Here is a 21,871-nt window from a genome sequence, read left to right on the forward strand (position 1 = left end):
AGGCAAAGCAGCAGTGAGGGAATGGACAGTGCACAGAACTTCACTCACCCCAACACTGAACTGATCCCCAACTTATGGACTCATTTTAAGGACTCTTCAGCCTGTGTTCTTGAAATTAATTCCTATTAATTTATTACTTTTATTAGTTTTTTTCTTTTATTTTTGTACTTTCAGTGTCTTTTGCACGTTAGTTGTTTGTCTATCGTGTGCGGTTTTTAATTTATTGTGTTTCTTTCTATTTAATATGAATGCCCTCAATAAAATGAATCCCAGAGTAATATGTGGTGACATATATGCATTTTGATAATAAACTTACTTTAAACTTTTGAAATTATAATGAAGGACTGGATAGGGTGAGACTGAAGGAAGCTGAGGGGTGATTTTATTGAGGCCCTCCATCGGTCAAGGTAGAGCATGGGTTTTGTAACTGAGCACTCTCTCTGAGACATGGGTCATATGGAGGGCATGCTGCAGGCTCCCGCTCTCCACGTAGGTGATTACTCAAAGGAATGGTAGACCCTGATGCAGTTTGCCACCAGTGACGTTGGAAAGGTTATCAGTCAGCATTGAACTCAACGTAAGTTTGCCTCAAGGAATCCTGCTCTGGTTTTTCCTTGGGGTTTGCTCTCAAAGCTTTCCCCATGAGTGGGTACAGCAGCAAGTCAGCAGGAGAATTGTGATCTGAGTTTTCCTTCTCCTAGATGATCTGCCAACCACAGCTGATGAGCCCCATCTGCCTGAAGTGACTGGTTTTAAGGTTTTCAACGCATGAGGGCAGTAGGTATGTGGACTGAGCTGCCTTTGGAAGTGGTCAAGGCTAGTACAATTACAGTGGTCAAAAGCCATTTGGATAAGGAAGGTTTAATGGAATACAGTGACATGCAAAAGTTTGGGCATCCCGGTCAAAATTTCTGTTACTGTGAATAGTTAAGTGAGTAGAAGATGAATTGATCTCCAAAAATCATAGATGAAACATTCTTTTCAACATTTTAAGCAAGATTAGTGTATTATTTTTGTTTTGTACAATTTTAGAGTGGGAAAAAAAAGGAAAGGAGCACCATGCAAAAGTTTGGGCACCCCAAGAGATTTGACCTCTCATAACTTTTACCAACGTCTCAGACCTTAATTAGCTTGTTAGGGCTATGGCTTGTTCACAGTCATCGTTAGGAAAGGCCAGGTAATGCCAATTTCAAAGCTTTAGAAATACCCTGACTCCTCAAACCTTGTCCCAACTATCAGCAGCCATGGACTCCTCTAAGCAGCTGCCTCGCACTCTGAAAATTAAAATAAATGAAGCCCACAAAGCATATAGAAGATAGCAAAGCGTTTTCAGGTAGCCGTTTCCTCAGTTCGTAATGTAATTAAGAAATGACAGTTAACAGGAATGGTGGAGGTCAAGTTGAGGTCTGGAAGACACAGAAAACTTTCTGAGAGAATTGCTTGTAGGATTGCTAGAAAGGCAAATCAGAACCCCCATTTGACTGCAAAAGACCTTCAGGAAGATTTAGCAGACTCTGGAGTGGTGGTGCACTGTTCTACTGTGCAGTGACACCTGCACAAATATGACCTTCATGGAAGAGTCATCAGAAGAAAACCTTTCCTGTGTTCTCATCACAAAATTCAGCATCAGAAGTTTGCAAAGGAACATCTAAACAAGCCTGATGCATTTTGGAAATGAGTCCTGTGGACTGATGAAGTTAAAATAGAACTTTTTGGCTGCAATGAGCAAAGGTATGTTTGGAGAAAAAGGGTGCAGAATTTCATGAAAAGAACACCTCTCCAACTGTTGAGCACAGGGGTGGATCGATCATGCTTTGAGCTTGTGTTGCAGCCAGCAGTACGGGGAACATTTCACTGGTAAAGGGAAGAATGAATTCAATTAAATACCAGCAAATTCTGGAAGCAAACATCACACTATCTGTAAAAAAGCTGAAGATGAAAAGAGGATGGCTTCTACAACAGGACAATGATCCTAAACACACCTCAAAATCCACAATGGACAACCTCAAGAGGTGCAAGCTGAAAGTTTTGCCATGGCCCTCACAGTTCCCTGACCTAAACATCATCTATGGATAGACCTCAAAAGAGCAGTGCATGCAAGATGGCCCAAGAATTTCACAGAACTAGAAGCCTTTTGCAAGGAAGAATGGACGAAAATCCCCCAAACAAGAATTGAAAGACTCTTAGCTGGCTACAGAAAGCGTTTACAAGTTGTGATACTTGTCAAAGGGGGTGTTACTAAGTACTGACCATGCAGGGTGCCCAAACTTTTGCTTCGGGCCCTTTTCCTTTTTTTTTGTTATTTTGAAATTGTAAAAGATGGAAATAAAAAAGTAATCTTGCTTAAAGAAATGTGTCATCTTTAACTTTGTCTTTTGGAAATCAGGTAATCTTTTACTCACTTAGCTATTCACAGCAACTGAAATTTTGACCAGTGATGCTCAAACTTTTGCATGCTACTGTATGGATGAAATGCAGGAAAATGAGACAAGGTCAGAAGGGCAACTCGGTTGGCATAGATGAGCTGGACTGAAGGGCCTGTTTATATCCAGCATGACTTCACAATTCCTCCACTTTTGTGTCATCTACAAACTTACCAATCAGACCAACTGCATTTACATTTAAACCATTAATAACAATTACAGACAGCAGGAACTCAGCACTGATTACTGCAGAAGTCCACTCATTACAGACCTCCAGTCTTATAAATGCTCCTCCAACACTTCCCTTTGTCTTCTATGGCCAAGTTAATTTGGGATTAAAATTTACAAACTTTCTGTGGATCTCAGACTTAATTTTATGGACCAGCCTACCCTCATCTTTGTCACCTTCTCAAAAAGCTGGGACATGATCTTCCCTGCACGTGGTCATGCTGACTACCTCTAAGAACCTTTTTCTATAATTTCCCTACCATGATAGTTCTCACGGGCAGAGTTTGCCTGTTCCTGTGCTGTACTGTTCTTTGTCCCTGGTGCCCTCCTTAAATAAAGGAACACAATTGATTATTTTCCATTCTGTGACCTTGTCTGTGGCTAAAGAAGATAAAGATCTCCAGCAGTCTGCTCCTTTGCCTCTCTTGGTATGCTGAGGTAGTTCCAATTAGGTCCAAGTAATTTTTTTTCCCCAGAAGCTCAGCACCACCTCATGCTTAATAAGCCTAAGAATATCAACAATCTCTCCCGAATTTCAATATCATTTCCTTCTCTTTGGTGAATACCAGTGATAAGTTCCTCACCTGCTTCCTCTGGCTTGGTGCATAAATTCCCAGCCACTTTCTTGCCACCCTCTTACTACTTAAAACGCCTTGGGATTCTTCACCATCCTACTTGCCAGAACACTCTGTGATCCCTGTTTCCTCTCATAATTCCTTCTTTTTATCTTGATATTTCTCAAAGGCAGTGTATGATTTCAGTTTTATTGGCCTCTGGGCCTTTTTCCCCCTTTTTGACCAATCTCGCGATCTCTCTGTCATCCAAGGTTCCTGTCTTTTTGCCATCCTGATCTTTTGAGTTTGCCGGAACACACTGAAGAAAGTTAAGCAGGTTAGGTTTTCATTCCATGCCAGGTGGAAGAATGAAGGTATCTTGCTGAAGTATACGAGTGGGATTTTAAGTGTGTTACCCTCAGCGAAGGTATTTAGAACCAGGAGGCCAAGTTTTAGAATAAGGCATTACTTATTTAAAATCACGTGAGAAGGAATTTCATCTCTAAGCTTTGGAAGTATAGTGGATTCCATTAATTGGGACACATTGGGATGAGTACATTTTGGCCCAATTAAGTGGCTGCCCTAATTAGCTGAAGCTTCATGAAAAAGTACAAAAAAGATAAGCAACCGTTTAACTGAGAAACAAAATATGTATTTAATTAAATACAGAAAAGCATAGAAAACCTACAGCACAATACAGGCCCTTTGGCCCACAATGCTGTGCTGAACATGTACTTACTTTTGAAATTACCTAGGGTTATACATAGCCCTCTATTTTTCTAAGCTCCATATACCGGTCCAGGAGTCTCTTAAGAAACCCTATTGTATCCACCTCCATCACCATCAACAGCACACACTCACCACTCTCTGCATTTAAAAAAAAACTTACCCCTGACATCTCCTCTGTACTTACTACCAGCACCTTAAAAGTGTGCCCTCTTGTGTTAGCCATTTCAGCCCTGGGAAAAAGCCTCTGACTATCTACATGATCAATGCCTCTCATCATCTTGTACACCTCTATCAGGTCACCTCTCGTCCTCCGCTGCTCCAAGGAGAAAAGGCCGAGTTCACTCAACCTATTCTCATAAGGCATGCTCCCCAATCCAGGCAACATCCTTGTAAATCTCCTCTGCACCCTTTTTATGGCTTCCACATCTTTCCTGTAGTGAGGTGACCAGAACTGAACACAGTACACCGTGGGGTCTGACCAGGGTCCTATATAGCTGCAATATTACCTCTCAGCTCTTGAACTCAATTCCAGGGTTGAGGAAGGCCAATGCACCATATGCATTCTTAACCACAGAGTCAACCTGCGCAGCAGCTTTGAGTGTCCTGTGGACTCGGACCCTAAGATCCCTCTGATCCTCCACACTGCCAAGAGTCTTACTATTAATGCTATATTCTGCCATCATATTTGACCTACCAAAATGAACCACTTCTCACTTATCTGGGTTGAACTCCATCTCACTTCTCAGCCCAGTTTTGCATCCTATTGAGTCCCGCTGTAACCTCTGACACCATGGTCCTGAAAAACGTTGTCTCAATTTTACTATGTACTGTATCAGCAGTTATGGTTGAAATGACAGTAAAAGTGACTTGACTTGACAGCCCTGCACACTATCCACAACACCTCCAACTTAGTGTCATCAGCAAATTTACTAACCCATCCCTTCACTTCTTCATCTAGGTCATTTATAAAAATCACAAAGAGAAGGGATCCCAAAAAGATTCCTGAGGCACACCACTGGTCACTGGCCTCCATGCAGAATATGACCCGTCTACAACCGCTCTTTGTCTTCCGTGGGCAAGCCAGTTCTGGATCCACAAAGCAATGTCCCCTGGGATCCCATGCCTCCTTACTTTCTCAATATGGGGTACCTTATCAAATGCCTTGCTGAAATCCATATACACTACATCTACTGCTCTAACTTAAATGTTTTTATTCATATCCTCAAAAAATATTCAATCAGGCTCATAAGGCATGACCTGCCTTTGACAAAGCCATGCTGAGTATTCCTAATCATATTATGCCTGTCCAAGTGTTCATAAATTCTGCCTCTCAGGATCTTTTCCATCAACTTGCCAACCACTGAAGTAAGACTCACTGGTCTATAATTTCCTGGGCTTTCTCTGCTCCCTTTCTTGAATAAGGGAACAACATCTGTAACCCTCCAATCCTCCAGAACCTCTCCTGTCTTGTTGATAATGCAAGGATTATTGCCAGAGCCTCAGCGATCTTCTCCTTCGCTTGCCACAGTAGCCGAGGTTATGTCTTTTCTGGTCCCATTGACTTATCCAATGTGGTGCTTTACAAAAGCTCCAGCATATCGTCTTTCTTAATGTCTATATGCTCAAGCTTTTCAATCTGCTCTAAATCATCCCTACAATCGCCAAGGTCCTTTTCTGTAGTGAATACTGAAGCAAAGTTTTCATTAAATACTTTGCTATCTCCTTCGGTTTCGTACACATTTTACCACTATCACGCTTGATTGGTCCTATTCTCTCACATCTTATCCTCTTGCTCTTGTAGAATGCCTTGGGGGTTTTCCTTAATCCTGCTTGCCAAGGCCTTCTCATAGCCCCTTCTGGCTCTCCTAATTTCATTCTTAAGCTCCTTCCTGTTAGCCTTATAATCTTCCAGATCTCTAACATTACCTAGCTGTCGGAACCTTTGGTAAGCTTTTCTTCTTGACTAGATTTTCAACAGCCTTTGTACACCACAGTTCCTGTACCCTACCATCCTTTCCTTGTCTCATTGGAATGTACCTATGCAGAGTTCCACAGAAATATCCCCTGAACATTTGCCACATTTCTGCTGTACGTTTCCCTGAGAACATCTGCTCCCAATTTATGCTTCCAAGTTCCTACCTGATAGCTTCATATTTCTCCTCACTCCAATTAAACACTTTCCTAACTTGTCTGTTCCTATCCCTCTGCAATGCTATGGTAAAGGAGATAGAATTGTGATCACTATTTCCAAAATGCTCTCCCACTGAGGTTCATTTCCCAATACCAGATCAGGTACAGCCTTCTCTTCTTGTAGGTTTATCTACATATAGTGTTAAGAAACTCCACCCATCTAAACTCCTCACTCTAGGGAAATGCCAATCAATATTTGGGAAATTAAAATCTACCTCTACAACAACCCTGTTGCTTCCCCCAGGGAGGCAGTTTCTGCCCCCCCCCCCCCAAAAGTACTCAAACAGCAGTACTATTGTGACTACCTGCCTATAGCTCCTATCTATCTCCTCCTCACTTTCCCTGACCAAATGAAGGTTATCAAGCTGCATCTCCAGTTCCCTAATGTGGTCCCTAAAGAGCTGCAGCTCAATGCACCTGGCGCAGATGTGGCCATCCGGGAGGCTGGGTGTCTCCCGGACATCCCTCATCCAACACCCAGAACAGAACACTGCTCAGTCGTGCCTTGATCAAACCGCTAAAGAGAAAAACTGAACAAATTAGAACACCAGCAGAGCTACTGTAAAATGAAAGTGAATTAGTTCCCAATTGTTACTGACAGAGAAACTCATCCAATGAACACTGCTGTGATGTTTTGATTGACTGTAGATGAACAAAATCAGCACAGACACCCAGTGCAGATAATGGACGGCCTTCAGCTGGCGTCAAAACTTTCTGTGGTATTTTGGCAAGGGTTCTGATATTTTTAAAGTCAAAATAAAAAAACTAAATGACTAAAAATCACTGATTTTTCAATCAATGTCTGTAGGCCCAAACAGACAATAACACAAGCACATGCAAGTGACACTATTTAAAATCTGTTCACTCTAATCACGATGAAGTGTCCAATTTGCACAAGTGCACGAACTGACGCTAGTTAGAAACTTCGGCAGCAGTCTCCTGTCCCAATCAAGCAGCTGAGTGTCCCAAATAAACTAAGGGAGTCCTGGCTATTTTCTCAATTAGCTTTTGTTCTTTAAAAGCTGTCCCAAGTAAGCGGCTGCCCTGGTTAACTGATGGTCGAACACCGCATCCCCTGTACTTGGGATGCTGTTCCCAGGACGTCTGTGAATATAATGCACGGTGGGGTGGACTGGCTGATATTTGAACAACGGGTGACTTGAGGGAGGAAGCAAGAAAATGATGCTGAGACCAAGGTTAGATCAGCCGTAATCTTACCGAATGGTAGAGCGGAGTCATGGGCCGTGGGACCTTGGTTTATATTGCAGTCACAGAAGGAGAAGGCAGTCCGGGTAATCTTTCCCCTGGCCTAGCCCCGCATCTTATTTGACCAGCCAGGGTGTGTGGGATCTTGTAGGGCGGCTTGTATCTGCATCAGGGTGAATGTCTGAGGGGAACACTGTGGCTTGTGAGTCTCCTTGCTGTCTAGGAGGTGATTTGAGTAGACCAACTGTGTTGGCACCATGCAGTCAGGTCCCATCCCACACCAGATTACTCTGTGATGAGGAATCCCATCTGTTGCCCAGTCGTGTTTTGAAGCTGAGAAAAGTGCCAGGCAGATGTAGGTTTCCATTTCTCTTTTAGGTGAACGATTGACTCTAATCTAGCTGTTCCATCCAAATGTCAGCTCCTGTGGGGCAGGCATCGTTCAGCAACCTTGCCCTGTTGGTGACTGGCCCTGGGTGTTGGTACCCTGCTCCATACACCTTCAGGGCTCAATATAACCTGACACCCTTTCTCAGTGGGGGGGTGGGGGGAGTGGTGGAAGGTTCCAGATTCTCTCCTTTCTCAGTACTCGCTTCCTGATGATGCTGCTGACGGACCTGGATCTGTTGTGCTGGAACTTCCCACTCCAAGCATTAATTCCTCTGTCTGCTTTCGTATTGAACAGGTGATTTTTCTCATCCCCCCCCCCCCCCCCAACCACCAAAAGTGTTCTGGAGTACCAGCCCACAGCTGCCCGGGATCCTGGTGTCCTGGGGGAGGGTCAGAACCAAACACTGTTTGTTTGCTGGACAGGGTTGCTCAGCACTGCCCTAATGCCCCTGTCTACCCTGGACACAGCCCTGACCAACCTACTGATCACTTGCTTTTCCAAGGCACTGTGTTACTGATTAACCAACTGACCACCGTGCTCCCGTCAGGACCAGACTGGCCACTCGCTGAACTGAAGGACTGCTGCTCCAACTGTCAATGCCAGGATAATCTGACACAGGAGGAACAGTGGCCAAAGGAGGCCTTTGGCCTTGACCTGCCCCTCAGTTACGCGTTCTCCACCCATTATTTATCCAGAGGCAAGGCCGTCAACCTGTAGTCTGAGATACGGCTACGGGTGGGGTGGGTGGTGTCTGTGTGTATGTGCGCGTGCATGTATTTGAATCTACATTATTGATCTACTTGTCCCATTCACAAGAGAGAGATTGCTCTATGGGTAGAAAAGCCTAGCCTCTTACGTCTGGACCTTTCCAGACGTGGAAATCGTAGAACTACTCCACCGCTGGGAAAATAATGTGGAATGTTATGTGTGCAAAGAGCAGAATCTGCCTTGGTCCTGGGCTGTCATACACATACATACTCCTTTAACGTTCACTCTCTGCTGGGCTGACATCTGACCTTCGACCATGGATGTCCCACCTTGGCGTTGTTGGTCTTCAACCGTGGAGTAGAGACTCTGGCCTGACATCTATTCCTGTTCCTAAACCTTAAACTGACCCCTAACTCCCCTCTATGTCCCCAAAACCATCCTTATGAACCTAAAAATATAATTTTAAAAAACAAATGAGTCTGTCCATGCCCACCAATTGTACGCGCGTGGTCCTGGCGGTCCATGTGCCAGGCAATTAAAAAAAAACAATGTGCAGATGCTGGGAACCAGAAATTAAAGCAGGAGCTGCTGTCACCTCGCAGCTGGTCAGCTAGTGTCTGGAAAGAGAAACAGGCAATGTGTTTGTGGTGAACTACATATACCTGTCTGGACACCCCCCCCCCCCCCCACCCCCGCTGACTGCTCCTGTGGTTCCTCCCACAGACCCCGGTATAAAGGCGATTGAGGCCTGAGCCCAGCCCTCAGTCTTCAGGATGTAGCATGGTGGTCAATTGCTGCTTGTTCTTTCTTCCAGTCAATAAAAGCCAATATCTCGCCTCACGTCTCAGAGAGTTATTGATGGTGCATCAGTGTTCTCATCTGCTGAGTGTTTCCAGCATTTTCCTGTTTCAAGTACGGCATTGTGATTCTGAGGTGCTTTGTCAATGGTTTACTGAGAACTTTCACATACGTCACTTAACTGCAGCTCTGAGCAGCCAATTCAAAACCATGGTTCATTTGGTGTTGATATGTAAGGATATAAAAGATTCCTGTCTCTGTGTTTGATTAAACTGCACTAAGTGATACTTTGTAAATGGATGGGAGGATAATTGTTCCTCTGCCCCCGGTGGTACAGAGATGGGCTCTGGGTAGTGCTGATGACGGAGACAGTGTCCTTTCTTCCAGTATTGGGGAGAGGGGAATGCGCACCTGTATCACATGGTTACAGGGCTACCCATGGTACTCGTGGCTACTGTGTGTGCGGATCTTGAGGATATTGATGCACAACATCGAGCACCCATGGGTGTTACGGGTGCAGCAGGTGTTTACGACTCTGGACTGGCTTTGTTCTGGGGTATCACCGTGTTGTACCTTGCATGGGGGTCCACACTCTGTGTTGTGGGGGCATTTGGGACATTGGATGGCGAAGAGCCATGGTATGTGTGTTGGTGGGGTTGTGTGAGTCAGAACAATGCTCTGTACCCTAGCTGCAGCGTGACAGACTGCCCCTGGGGTAAACACTTCCTCCCTCCCTAGTCTGTGCTTCTCTGTCTCTCCCCAGGTCAATACTAACTCTGCTCTTTCTCCCTCAGGACAGTCTGAAGCCAACCACCTTCACTGTGACCAACGTTCCCGGGTCAAAGGGAGTCAACCAGTTGGCCTCCAACACCTCTACCAACCTGCAGGTTAGCACTGGCCACAGCTTCCCCATCACCAACTATCTGGCTCCGGTTACCGCCATCACCAACAGCAATGGCACCGTCTTCAAACCAGCCGTCACCGGCACCTCTGGCAGCATGGTGCAGATCCCCAGCGGGTTCACTCTCATGTCAGGTGGGTGTGAATGGCGGGCAGGGTGGCTCAGGGCTGGCGGCCTGTAGTGCTGAGCATGGTGGATGGGGTGTGCACCCTGTGGGCACAAGGGAAGGTTGAGAGCAGTGAAGGGTGGGCTGGGGGGTGCCAGGGCAGCGTGCATGTTGATTGTGACTGTGTGGAATGGGGGCGGGAGGCTGTTGGAGCTGGTGCTGTGGGTCGGACAGTGTGGCGTGGATGTATGGATGTCAGTAGGGTCAAGTAAGCCCACTCCTCTTCTCCCCCCTCTCCCCCCCCCACCCTCTTCCCCCCCATGGGTGGAGAAATGGAAGGAGTTTAATCCATACCGATGTGAGATGTTGGACTTGGGGAGGTCAAACACAGGAAAGTTTACAGTAAATAGTTGGTCTATTAGGAGCACTGATGTGATTCAAGTCCATAGCTCCCTGAAGGTGACGACTCCGGTGGATAGGGTGATAAAGAAGGCATATCACATACCGGTCTTCGTTGGTCAGAGCTCTGAGCTGGGAAGTCAAGTTGCAGATGAGTGAAACTTCGGTCAGCTGTCATTTGGAGCATCGTAGGTCATTGTAATCACCACTATCAAAAGGATGAGAAGTTAAAGAGGGTGTGAGGAAGCTCACCAGCACGTTGCTTGGATTGGAGTGTGTTAGCTCCAAGAGACTGGACAAACTTGAATTGTTTTCTCTGGGTAGATAGACAGGGTCCTTTTCCTAGTGTGGGAACATCAAATACCAGAGAACATAAGTTTACAGTAAGAAGTTTAAAAATGATGTAGAAAGCAAGATTTTGTATAATGAATGTTAGGTGCCTGGAATGGACTGCTAGGGGAGGTGATAAAATCAGATATACAATGTTTAAGAGGCTTTTAGTCCATAACCTTTGCAGCCACTTACTTTAACACTCCTTGAATTGCCCAGAGTCAGTGTTCTGATTGGTTTGCCCAGAGGTTTTCCTCCACTGATGGAGATTTGTTCACATTCCCTCCCCTTTCCCTACGGCTTCTCAATTTTCCATCATGAACGATTTGCTGTAAAAGTAAAGACAATCAGAGACAAGTCCTTGGTAGTGCATCAGGTGATCAAAAGTGTTCCATTGCAGAGGTAGGGTTACGGTTGTGAAGGATTGCATGGAAGTAGCTGTTTCTCTGTGGTGGTGTGGGACTTCAGGCTTCTGTACCTCCTGTCTGATGGTAGCTGAGGGAAGAGGACGTGACTCAGGTTGGGGGATCCTTGATGATAGCTGCTGCCTTGAGCCAGGGCTTTTTGTCGATAGTGGGGCGAGAGGACAGTGGCTGGGATGGGCCAGGCTGTCGTCCACTACCCCCTGCACCTGATTGCATTCCTGGATAAATTAGGGACTTTTAAGAAACTGTTAGGTACGCTCATCGATGATAGAAAGATGGAAGGGTACATAGGAGGGAAGTGTTAAATTGATCTCGGAGTATTTTAAATAGTTGTCACCATATTGTGAGCTGTTGGGACTGTGCTGTACTGTAGTGTTCTATGAATTGCCATACCAAGCTGTGCTTGATCTCCTGGTTTGGGATCTGTTAGTAACCCAGTTCCTCAGCTGCAGTGGTTGTAGGTTCCCTCAGTAAAGTTGTAGGGATTGGGGAGTGATTATATCCCCCCCCCTCCCTCAGCGCCAAACACCTCCTCACTAACAGTGTGGCACTGTGCCCCTCCCCCTGCCTGCCCCCCAGCTGAGCTGCCTCCATAGCTGCTCGGTTCACTGTCTGTTTTCCCTCTGACAGGCACGTCACTGCCAGGGACGCCCTCCATCCCGATCGGTCAGTTGCAGCAACACTCACTGACCATCCAGGGTCAGCAGGGTCAGATGATGAGCGGTCAGTCGCAGCCAGGACAGCAGACGCTCTTTCGCTTCCCGGCGTCAGCAGGCGGTCAGATTGTCTCCATCGCAGGCGAGTGTTGTTCCCGAGTGGGCAGGGGGAGGGATGTGGGGCTGAGCTAGGTCAGGGAGTGGATGGGAGCAGTGAAGAGAATCTCAGGCCTGTCCCACCAGGGAGTCCTCGCCCTGCCCAGCAGAGTCCTATACCGTGTGAACACTGAGGCCTCTGCACACATCAGCCTGTGACTCCCTGCCTCCTGTTTGATAGTGGGGCCTCCCTCTGAATATTGAGTATCACCTCCTTTAGTGCCCACTCCCCTCGACCAGCTGCCCGAAGGAAGAATTTGCATTTTTACCACTACATTCTTGTGCTTGAGTTACACGGTCTTGTTGTAATACACGGTGCTGTATTTGCACGGCAAGATTCTAGTGTGATGTCTCTGATAGGTGCTGACTGCTGGAATCTCAGGGACTGGACCCAGAGCTGACTCTCCCAGTCTCCACAGAGCAGAGTCAAGCAACCAGGCATGCTGGGCTTGGATTTTTATATGGCGTGAGAAATGGCATCTGCAACTGGGTAGCACTGCACGGGAGTGTCAGCCTCGTTTATTTGCTCGAGTCAGGAGCGGGAGCCTGGTACAATGAGAGGGCACCACTGGGCTCGGCACAAAAACAGAAAATACTGGAAATGGCCGGTCAGCATTCACGGAGAGAGGAGCAGTCAACGTTTCGAGTCAGGGACCCTGTGTCTGTTTGTCAGAAAGGAGCGTCCTGATTCCTGCAGACATTGGGTTCGAACCCCTCCCTCGGGCACTGAGTTTAACTGCAGTCTGGAATCATGAGTCAGGCAGTGTCAGAAATGCCACTGCTCCTCTAAAACCTCAGCCCACAGCTGCAGGGAGTATGTAATTGGAGTGGAGAGGATGCAGAGGAGATTCACCAGTGTGTGGCCTGTCATGGAATGGTTCAGTCGGTCATGAGAGACTGGGTTTGTTTTCTTTTGTGGTGAAAGAGGCTCAGGTGGGGGTGACCTGATGGCGAGCTGAAAGTTATGAGCGATACAGATAGGGCAGATGAGCCTGGTGCCGAGGAAATTAAAACCAGTTGACAGAGGGGGTTTGGAAAAGATTTGAAGAAATTTTTGTTACATCTGAGGGCAGTTAATACCTGGAATTCGCTGCTTGAGGGGGTGGTTTGGGCAGAGACTCGCTGCTTCATGCTCCACCATAGCAGCGGGCCTCGTGTAGGGAAATGTCATTTGTGCAGACAGGTGCTCGATGGGCTGAAGGCCCGTTTCTGTGCCTGTGGGAATGGAAGGGCCACAATCATTGTCACACTGCATGAAAACAGGCCCTTAGGCCCATCTCGTCCAAAATTCTCCTCTAAGCACGTCCCATTTACCTGTATTTATCCTGTATCCATATAAACTTTTCCTATACATGTACCTATATAAATTATTAATGTACCTGCATCAACCACTTCTTCTGGTAGTTCATTCCAGACACTGACCACCCTATAAGTGAAATAATTGTTCCTCTGATCCCTGTTAAATCTCTTCCTTCTCACTTTAAATCTGTAACCTCTAGTCTTTGATTCCCCAATACTGCAAAATCAGACTGCAACCATTGACCCATTCTGTGTTCTTGATGATTTTATACAGGCAGCAAAGCCAGGCCAGGTGTGCACTCCTTGCCTGGATTAGGGGTTTGGGTTTGGGGTAGACTGAGAGTTTTGTTCTTGAGGAAACACCTGACAGTTTTGATTGAAGTATTTAAGATCATGGAGGATTCATTTAGAGCAGTGGGGTACTTGCATTCCTTGCTTAATGGCATTGATCCATGGCATAAAAAAGGTTGAGAGTCCCTGATTTAGGGTACAGAGAGGCCATTTTTAGTGGCTGGGTTGAAATGCTAAGTGCACAGGTTGAAGGTAAGTGACTAGCAGATCTGAGGGAACTGAGAGAATGTTTTGGAAAGCAATTATTTGAGGGGTGATTGATAAGTTCGTGGCCTAAGGTAGAAGGCGTGAATTTCAGAAAACCTAGCACATTTATTTTTCAACATAGTCCCCTCCTATATTTACACGATTAGTCCAGTGGTCATGGAGCATACGGATCCCTTCTTTGTAGAAGTGGTCCACAGCAGGGGTGATTGATAAGTAAGGGAGAAGGAGATGAGTTATACAGCTCTCGTTACTTGCACGTGCAGGACAACTCTTTGAGTGATTGTGCAGAAAGTTTGAAGTTAATAACTCATCTCCTTCTACCTTAGGCCACAAACTTATCATACGGGCTCAGGCTCAGGAGGAACTCACCCCTCTGTGGTTTCACTTTAAAATTCTAAAGGCATGTGAGCTTTGAACTGCAGAAGAGATGTTGATCGTACATGGATGGGAAAGGTTTAGCTGATGTGTTGTGCAAGTGCAGGACGTATACTGTGCAATGGAAGGGTGTACAGAGTCTGAACAGAGTGCATGTCCGGGGGGCATGTGGGGGACGTGAGGAGTGTGGTGTGAGTTCGTGCGTCGGACTTGTGCAGTTTGTGCCTGTCAGCGCTTCTGCTTTCCTGTCATGTTGATGTGTGACGGAGGATGGAGTGAAAAGCCACGAGTTTAGGAGTGCATCATCCCAGGCTATGTGCCCTCTTGGGGACAGGCCATGCCTGGGAGGAGGTGTCGATCTTGATGGCTGCTCAACTGCCTTTTTCTCTGCCTAGGAGGTGCCATGGCCCAGCAGGTCCCCTTGCAGACGATCCAGCTGCACCAGTCGCCGGCACAGGTCAGTGTGCATCAGTCAACACAGCACACGGCCACCATCAGTGACAGCAACTCCGAGATCTCTCAGGCCTCAACGAGCGGGACAAGTAAGGACTGCTGCCTGCACCTTCTCTTTGCTGTCCCAACCCCCCGCACATATAGACTTTGACTAAACCCATATTCCCTCTCCCACTCCCTTCATGCTCTCTGCCCCTGGGCCCAACACACCCTTCCTATCCTCCTTCCTGAAAATCTGCTCACCTCCCCCAAGCTGTCTACTCCATCGCACACTGCCATTCTTCCCACTGTTACTCCCTCCATTCTCCTACCTGCTGTTACTCCTCTCCCCACACTTTCAACCCTATCCCTTCTCCATTCCCCCCTTTCTAACATACTTGCCCTCGCTGTCTTCCCAGCCCTCCTGAATTCTCTACTGTCTAGCTACCACACCCTCTCCCAACCCTGCACCCCTTCCCCTCCACCCCTGCCCCAGCCCTTCTCTCTGAATTACGAGTCTGTGATCATTTCCTTTCACTCTTGTTCCATCAGTGACGCTGCCAGCAACAATCGTCACTTCATCTGCACCCACTTCAATGGCCAGTCATGTGATGTACCCGAGTCCCCATGGTACGGTTATGTACACGTCCAGCCCCAGCCTGTCGGACGGACTTGCTGTTCTCAATGCCTTTTCGCAGCCATCTTCGGGGATGCAAGTATCGCACAGCCAGATGCAGGAGCAGGGTAAGGTGGTCCGAGAGGTGGCGGTGTCGAGTAGAGAGGACCTGCATATCCCTTTACTGTGATGGTTCTGCCTCTGTTGACAATGTTATCCCTGTAGATTGGGTTCAGATGCTCCTGCCATTGCAGTTATTATTTTAATTTATTCATTTTTTGGGATCTGGACATGATTGGTAAAACCAGCATTTACAGACCATCCCTAATTAGGCTTGAGAAGGTAAGGTTGAGCCACCTTCTCGAACTATTGCAATCCCTGTGGTGATGACGCTCCCACAGAACTGTTTGGGAGACATTTCCAGGGTTTTGATCCAGTTATATTGACCAATACACTGATGTGTTTCTAAATGATGTTTGTAAATTCAGTATTTCCTCACAAGACAGAATGGGGGTATTTCCACTTGCCAAGTCTAACCTGATCACATCGGAACTCCATTTCCAAAGTAATTTTCCCCTTCCAAATTCTGCCACTTACCTGCATAGTGAGGGGGCAATTTACAAAAGCCAGTTAACTTGCTGACATGCGCACCTTTGGGACGTTGGAGGAAATCCGGATGGGAAAATGTGTGATCTCCACATGGGCAGAACTGGAGGTTGGGATCAAGAGCAGATAGCTGGAGCTGTGAGTGAATGGCTCTACCAGCTTTGCCTGGGTGAGAGGGATTTACAGGTGGTGTGTCCCTGACGGATGTAGTTGGGGAAGGGCTGCCATTTGATGGACAGATGTCTGACAGAAGGTAAAAGTTTGGGATAATGCAAGGATGCCAGGCTGAAGGTGAACGATCGGGCCCATGCAGAGCTTATCAACCTGAGACTATGTTAGGCATATGTGCAGATGTTGGAAGGAAGGTGAGAGGTTAGATCCATGTTCAGGATGTCAGAAAGAAGGTGAGAGATCAGGTCCATGTGCAGTACGTAAGAGGGAAGGTGAAAGGTCAAGGCAGTGCATAGGAGGTCTGACCACAAATGGAGGGTCAGGCATAGGACACCAACTCAGTTAAAAACAGGAAGACAGCAGACAAATTGGCGATTGCTGTGGACTTGATCTTGAAAAGTCTGAATCGTGAGAACAGTATTAATAAAATGGAGAATAGTTCAGGAATGATATTAACAATTACTCCTCAGACTGGATGTGACAGCAACCAGCTGCCCTTCTACCTGGACACCACACAAAGGGAACTTGTTGACAGGACGTGGATTTGTTGGTGACCACTACATTAATTGTCCTTGAACTGAAGTGTGGCTAGAATTAACAACATTGGGGAGGGGCCACTGGGGTTGTTTCTCAGCAGCTGTCTAACTGTGCTGGTCAGTGGTCTGGCTCTCTGTCCGTTGGTCCACAGTGGTATTTTGTGAAGTGTGCTGACAGTTGTGGTAGTGATGTAGTTGGTTAGAGTTATTACTGAGTTGGATACTCAGATTAGCAGTCTAAGATAAGTAAGAAATGGACAGGATGTGAGAGTGGGCTTGGTGACAGGGAAGGAAGATTTGAACATGTTTGGTCTGTGTTATAAAATCTAGAGGAGGAAGAATTAGGCACTGTTTATTTCAGTGAGAGTCTCAGATATAGATGAAGGGAATGAGTTTAGGCTCTGGTGAAGTGGGAAATTAGAGGTGGCGATCGTCAGAGTTGGGAGTTGGTCTGGTACTGGGACTCGAGGTACAAGGATGATGTGCCCTGACTGGGTGTGTTTGCTGCTTGCTGTCTCTTGCAGGTGGTGTACCTCAGGTTGTGTTGACTGCTCCCACGGGCACTGTCCAAATCCCACTGTCAGCTGTCCAGCTCCACCAGGTATGTTGCACACGGACAGCCATCCGCGGGGAGCAAGGGTGGGCTCTCCCTCGTTAACACTCTCACACTCGTGCTGTCATCCTGAAAGAAGGTTTGGAGGTGTTATTCTCCAGTTAGGTGTCTTGTTACCAGCTGACAGTGACGGCCAGTAGCTGGGCCAGAGAAACACAAATGGCCAGTGCTACTACTAGTTTCTGGGCTGAAATATTAGTGAATGGCAATTGTTAAACTGAAAAGTCTCCCATCCCAGAGAGTCAGGGAACCATTTACATTGCACACACAGGCTGATCATGTCTGACAGTACTGGGTCACAGAATGGGGACAGAGCCCGGGGTGAGAACTAGCAGCAGTGAAAATCTAAAACAGTTACTGGTGGATCCCAGTCGTAAAGGGGCAGGGTGATCCCAGGCTTCACTAGAGAAGGTTGGGGTAGGAGGAGAGCACAGGGTTAATGGGACAGATAGTTGTGTGATCCCAGAACCTGAACCTGCTGGAGCTGGGGGTAGTTAGTTGCTGGGTGATCCGTGGGCCTGGAACTGGGTGGGTGGATGTTAGCTGATCCCAGGACTCAGACCTGATGGAGTGGGGGGTGGGGTGGCTGAGTGATCTCTGGCCTGGGTCCTGGTGGGTGTCGGGTGACTGAGGCCAGATTTGAAGGAAGGTGTAGGTGGAGGGAGTGTTACCTCATCTCAGGGCTCAGACCCCTGAGAGGGAAGAGTGTTGCCTGATGTCAAACCAGGAACCAGGTGGGTGGTGACTGCTGTCCTCTTTCTTTCCCCCCACAGATGACAGTGATTGGCCAACAATCCAGCACTGGTAGTCTGACAGAGCTTCAGGTGAGCAGCCTGGAGACCACACACAACAACAAGCTGGCCCAGAATGACTGACGACTGCTGGCAAGGACCCAAGAGGAGCACCATCTATTTAAACTAGAAACTGCCTGCTATATTTATTTATTTTTGCTTCCCTCAGCCCTGCTTTATTCAGAAAGAATGAATGGAGCTTTTTTCTAAATCAATGTGAAATTATTGACTGCCTGAGGTTTATCTTTTTTCATAATTGAAAGCGATTTGCACGCTGTGGACCCACATCAGGCTTCAGCCAAAGATTCACACTGTTGTGAAGGCCGTGTAAATACAACCTCACTCCTCTCCCTGCTCCTTGGAGGGACAAAGTCTTCTGACAAAACTTTGTTGCAGATGTGTCTAGTTTTGTGGCAACTCAGCTTTTAGCTACAGATTTTGAATGTGGCTGGGTGGGGACTGTGTCCAGGCCTGGATCTGTCTGGTTCTCTTGGATTTTTGGTGCCTGCCCTCTGGGCTACAGTTTAACTTTGCAGAATATGGGCACTGAAGTTTCCACAATTCTCTCTCAACAATTATTTTGTTGTTATATTTGTACTGAAAATAAAATTGTTGGAGGGATCTATGTGTGTGTATAATATATGTATGTTTCTGTGTATTTTATATATATGTGTATATGAAATACACACATATAATATACACATATGCACACGTGTGCTCATGTATACATACCCACACACACAGAAGTATTTAGAATATGCTTTTAATTGAAATTATGTGAATTTTGATTGGTAATTTGTATTAAATTGGTTGACCTATTGGAGTGGGCATTTGGTGGGGGGACAGACGGGAAACAGGGTCAATGGTCTCATCCTTGCGGCAGAGGTGTGTAAATAAGGCACTTACTGCTGCTGGTGGTTTCCAGTGACCGAAACCCAGCTGGAAGAAGCAGCCAAGCACACAGTACGGCAGCATTGATCGGATTGGCTGCGTATTCCCATTGCTAGATAGGAGTAGGATCCAAATTGGATACAAGCCTTCCCATCTCCCCCACACCCAACAACAGTCAGGTAAATGAGATTGGCTACTCAGATGTATAGGGGCATCTTGGGGTTCTAGTCCATAGCTCCCTGAAAGTGGCTGCACAAGTTGATAGGGCATAAAGAAGGCATATAGCATGCTTGCCTTCATCACTCAAATCATCAAGTTCAAGTCAGGAGTATTTAATTCAGTTCAGGTTGTTCCATTATAAGAAGAATGTAATGGCTTTGAAGAGGATGCAGAAGAGGTTTACCAGGATGCTACCTGGATTAGAGAGCAGGTGCTATAAGGCAAGGTTGGACAAACTTGGTTTTCTCTGGAACAATGAAGGCTTATGAGATTATGAGAGGCGCAGATAAACAGCTGATATCTTTTTCCCCAGGGTCATAATGTCTAATATAGAGGGCATGCATTTAAGGTGAGGTGGGGGGGGAGTTCCAAGGAGATGTGCGGGCAGGTATTTTTTACCACAGCAAATGATGGTGCTTGGAGCAGGCTACCAGGTCTGCTGTTGGACACAGATATGATCGAGGCCTTTAAGAGGCTCTTAGATAAGCACAGGAATGCGCAGAGAGTGTAGGGGTATAGATCATCTGCAGCCAGAAGGAATTGATGTAATTAAGCATCATTAGCTTAATTAGGGGCTGAATGGCCTACCCTTGTACTGTATCATTTGATATTCTAAATCCTCCCCCCTACTCTCTTGTGCTGTAATATTTGATGTTCTAAATCCCCCTCCATGAGAAGAGAGCAGCAATGGGATTGGTTGCAGCTTGTGCTCATTTGGGTAAAGGCAGGATCAGTATTGGTTGTGTTTCACTCCACCCACTTTAAGGAGTAGTGTTAAGATTAGTTGCATTTCCTCTTTTGAGCAGGACAGGAACAAGGCTGGCTATAAAGTTTAGTGCAAGAAGTCTAGCTCATAGTCTGCTTGTCCTTGGTGTCCCAGCTATTGGATGTAGAATTATAATTTAGTGTTCTAAAGTCTCATTCAGGCCCCTGTGAGAGGGAAGACCCTGGGTTGGTCTTTGCCTGGGATAAAAGAGTAGGCGTTTGCACAGACCTCTCGCTGCATGAGATTTTGATCATGATTTGTATCTGTGTTTGGAGGATTGGTGATCCTGGAAGTCCCCTGCTACTTGTATCATAATTTGTTGAATGAACTGATAAGCTGATCAATATGGTGGGCAGGAAAGTTGCTGCTACTGTGAAGCTTGTGGCCTGGGAGGGATCATTCATCATGCAGTTGAAAGGGAGGGGTAAGGCTGACTCTTCATGACTGGGCTGCTGAGCAGCAACTCTGGCATTCCCCCAGCCCAACACGACGTGCTTGTGGGGTAATCTGCTTCTGTGCACCCACTGCCCAAGATACCAGCCTTGAAACCATGGCCACTGACCTGTTCCTGGCACCTGACTTTCCCTGCCTTTCTTGGCTCCTTCAGTGATTGGCCCCATTGCAAGCTGCTGCTTTTTTGGTGCTATGAAGGGAGGCGTTTTCATAGGAAGCGGCCACTACTTTTTATAAAATGCCTTGAAAGAGAGAGTTTATTTTTATAGGTGTTTATTCAGTATTTATGTATTACAGAGAAGATGAGAAAAACACTTGTAAATTGTATTTGCAGTTTTTATGTGTATGAGTTTGTATCACGCGGGGCAGGGGAGGGCTGTGTGTTTTTTAACAAATTTTTTCACAGTATAAAACTATTGCCATGAGTTGCAATTTAAGGAGCGGTGTGTGTCACCAAGCAGATGGTTCCCTGACATGCCTGATTTTGGTGTGATTTACACGGTGAAAGCTTTTTAATAAAAGAAACAAATTTTTATTGTTTTGTTTTCACAGTGTTTGGATTCCATTTATTCTTTGGAAGCTTTGTGCATACAAAGAGTACCGTGTACAGATACAGAGTTAAAAGTTGACTTGAAATAAATTGAATATGTAACCTGCTGTGTGACCTCAGCACTCTCGCCCCCATTGCCCTCACCATGTGTATAGGTGCACATGTCCACTTTGAGTATCATCTGCAGAGATTTTCCAGGTTTAGTATCTCTGACACTTCCCTCTCTGGGTCTCTGCCTCCATTTGGATTGGAGGACATGTTCCATAAGGAGAGGCTGGACAAGTTTGGGTTGTTTTCTCTGGAGTGGCAGAGGCTGAAGTGAGACCTATAGAAGTTTACAATAGGCACATGGAGGAGACACATGGTGACTTTTCCCTGGGGTCAAAATGTCTGATACTAGAGGGAATGCATTTAAAGTGGGGGGGGAGGGTGAGTTGAAAGGAGGTGTGTGGGATAAACTTCTTTACGTGGAGAGTGGAAGGTGTTTGGAATGTGCTGCAGAGATGATAATGGAGGCAAATATGTTAGAGGTTTTAAAAAGCTCTCAGGCACATGAATGTGCAGAAAACGAAGGGATATGGGTATGGGTATTCTGTAGGCAGAAGGGATTAGTTAGTCATTTCATTGCCGGTCCTGATGAAGGGTCTCAGGCCAAAACATTATTTACTCATTCCATAGCTGCTGCCTGGCTGCTGAGCTCCTCCAGCACTTTGTGTGATTTATTCAGGTTTCCAACATCTGCAGATTTTCTCGTTTTTTTTTTCATTACTAGTTTATTTAGATGTTTGTTTATCT

General features: G+C 46.4%; 1 protein-coding gene across 6 annotated transcripts in view; it reads left to right on the forward strand.

Annotated features, from left to right (window-relative positions):
• The window catches only part of LOC140733194 (serum response factor-like), a 62,079-nt gene extending 41,004 nt beyond the window's left edge, over positions 1-21,075 (forward strand). For 4 of the 6 annotated variants that reach the window (XM_073056197.1, XM_073056191.1, XM_073056193.1 and 1 more), the window contains 6 exons: positions 10,022-10,262; positions 12,019-12,186; positions 14,828-14,974; positions 15,417-15,608; positions 17,318-17,394; positions 18,180-21,075. In XM_073056197.1, coding sequence (XP_072912298.1) covers positions 10,022-10,262; positions 12,019-12,186; positions 14,828-14,974; positions 15,417-15,608; positions 17,318-17,394; positions 18,180-18,281 — 927 coding nt within the window. In that variant the 3' untranslated portion in view covers positions 18,282-21,075. The remainder of the gene's footprint in view (positions 1-10,021; positions 10,263-12,018; positions 12,187-14,827; positions 14,975-15,416; positions 15,609-17,317; positions 17,395-18,179) is intronic. The other 2 variants (XM_073056194.1, XM_073056196.1) reach the window with 1 other exon arrangement.
• Positions 21,076-21,871: the final 796 nt, after the last annotated feature.

The sequence above is a fragment of the Hemitrygon akajei genome, chromosome 9, assembly GCF_048418815.1.
Source record: "Hemitrygon akajei chromosome 9, sHemAka1.3, whole genome shotgun sequence".
Taxonomy (NCBI): Eukaryota; Metazoa; Chordata; class Chondrichthyes; order Myliobatiformes; family Dasyatidae; genus Hemitrygon; species Hemitrygon akajei.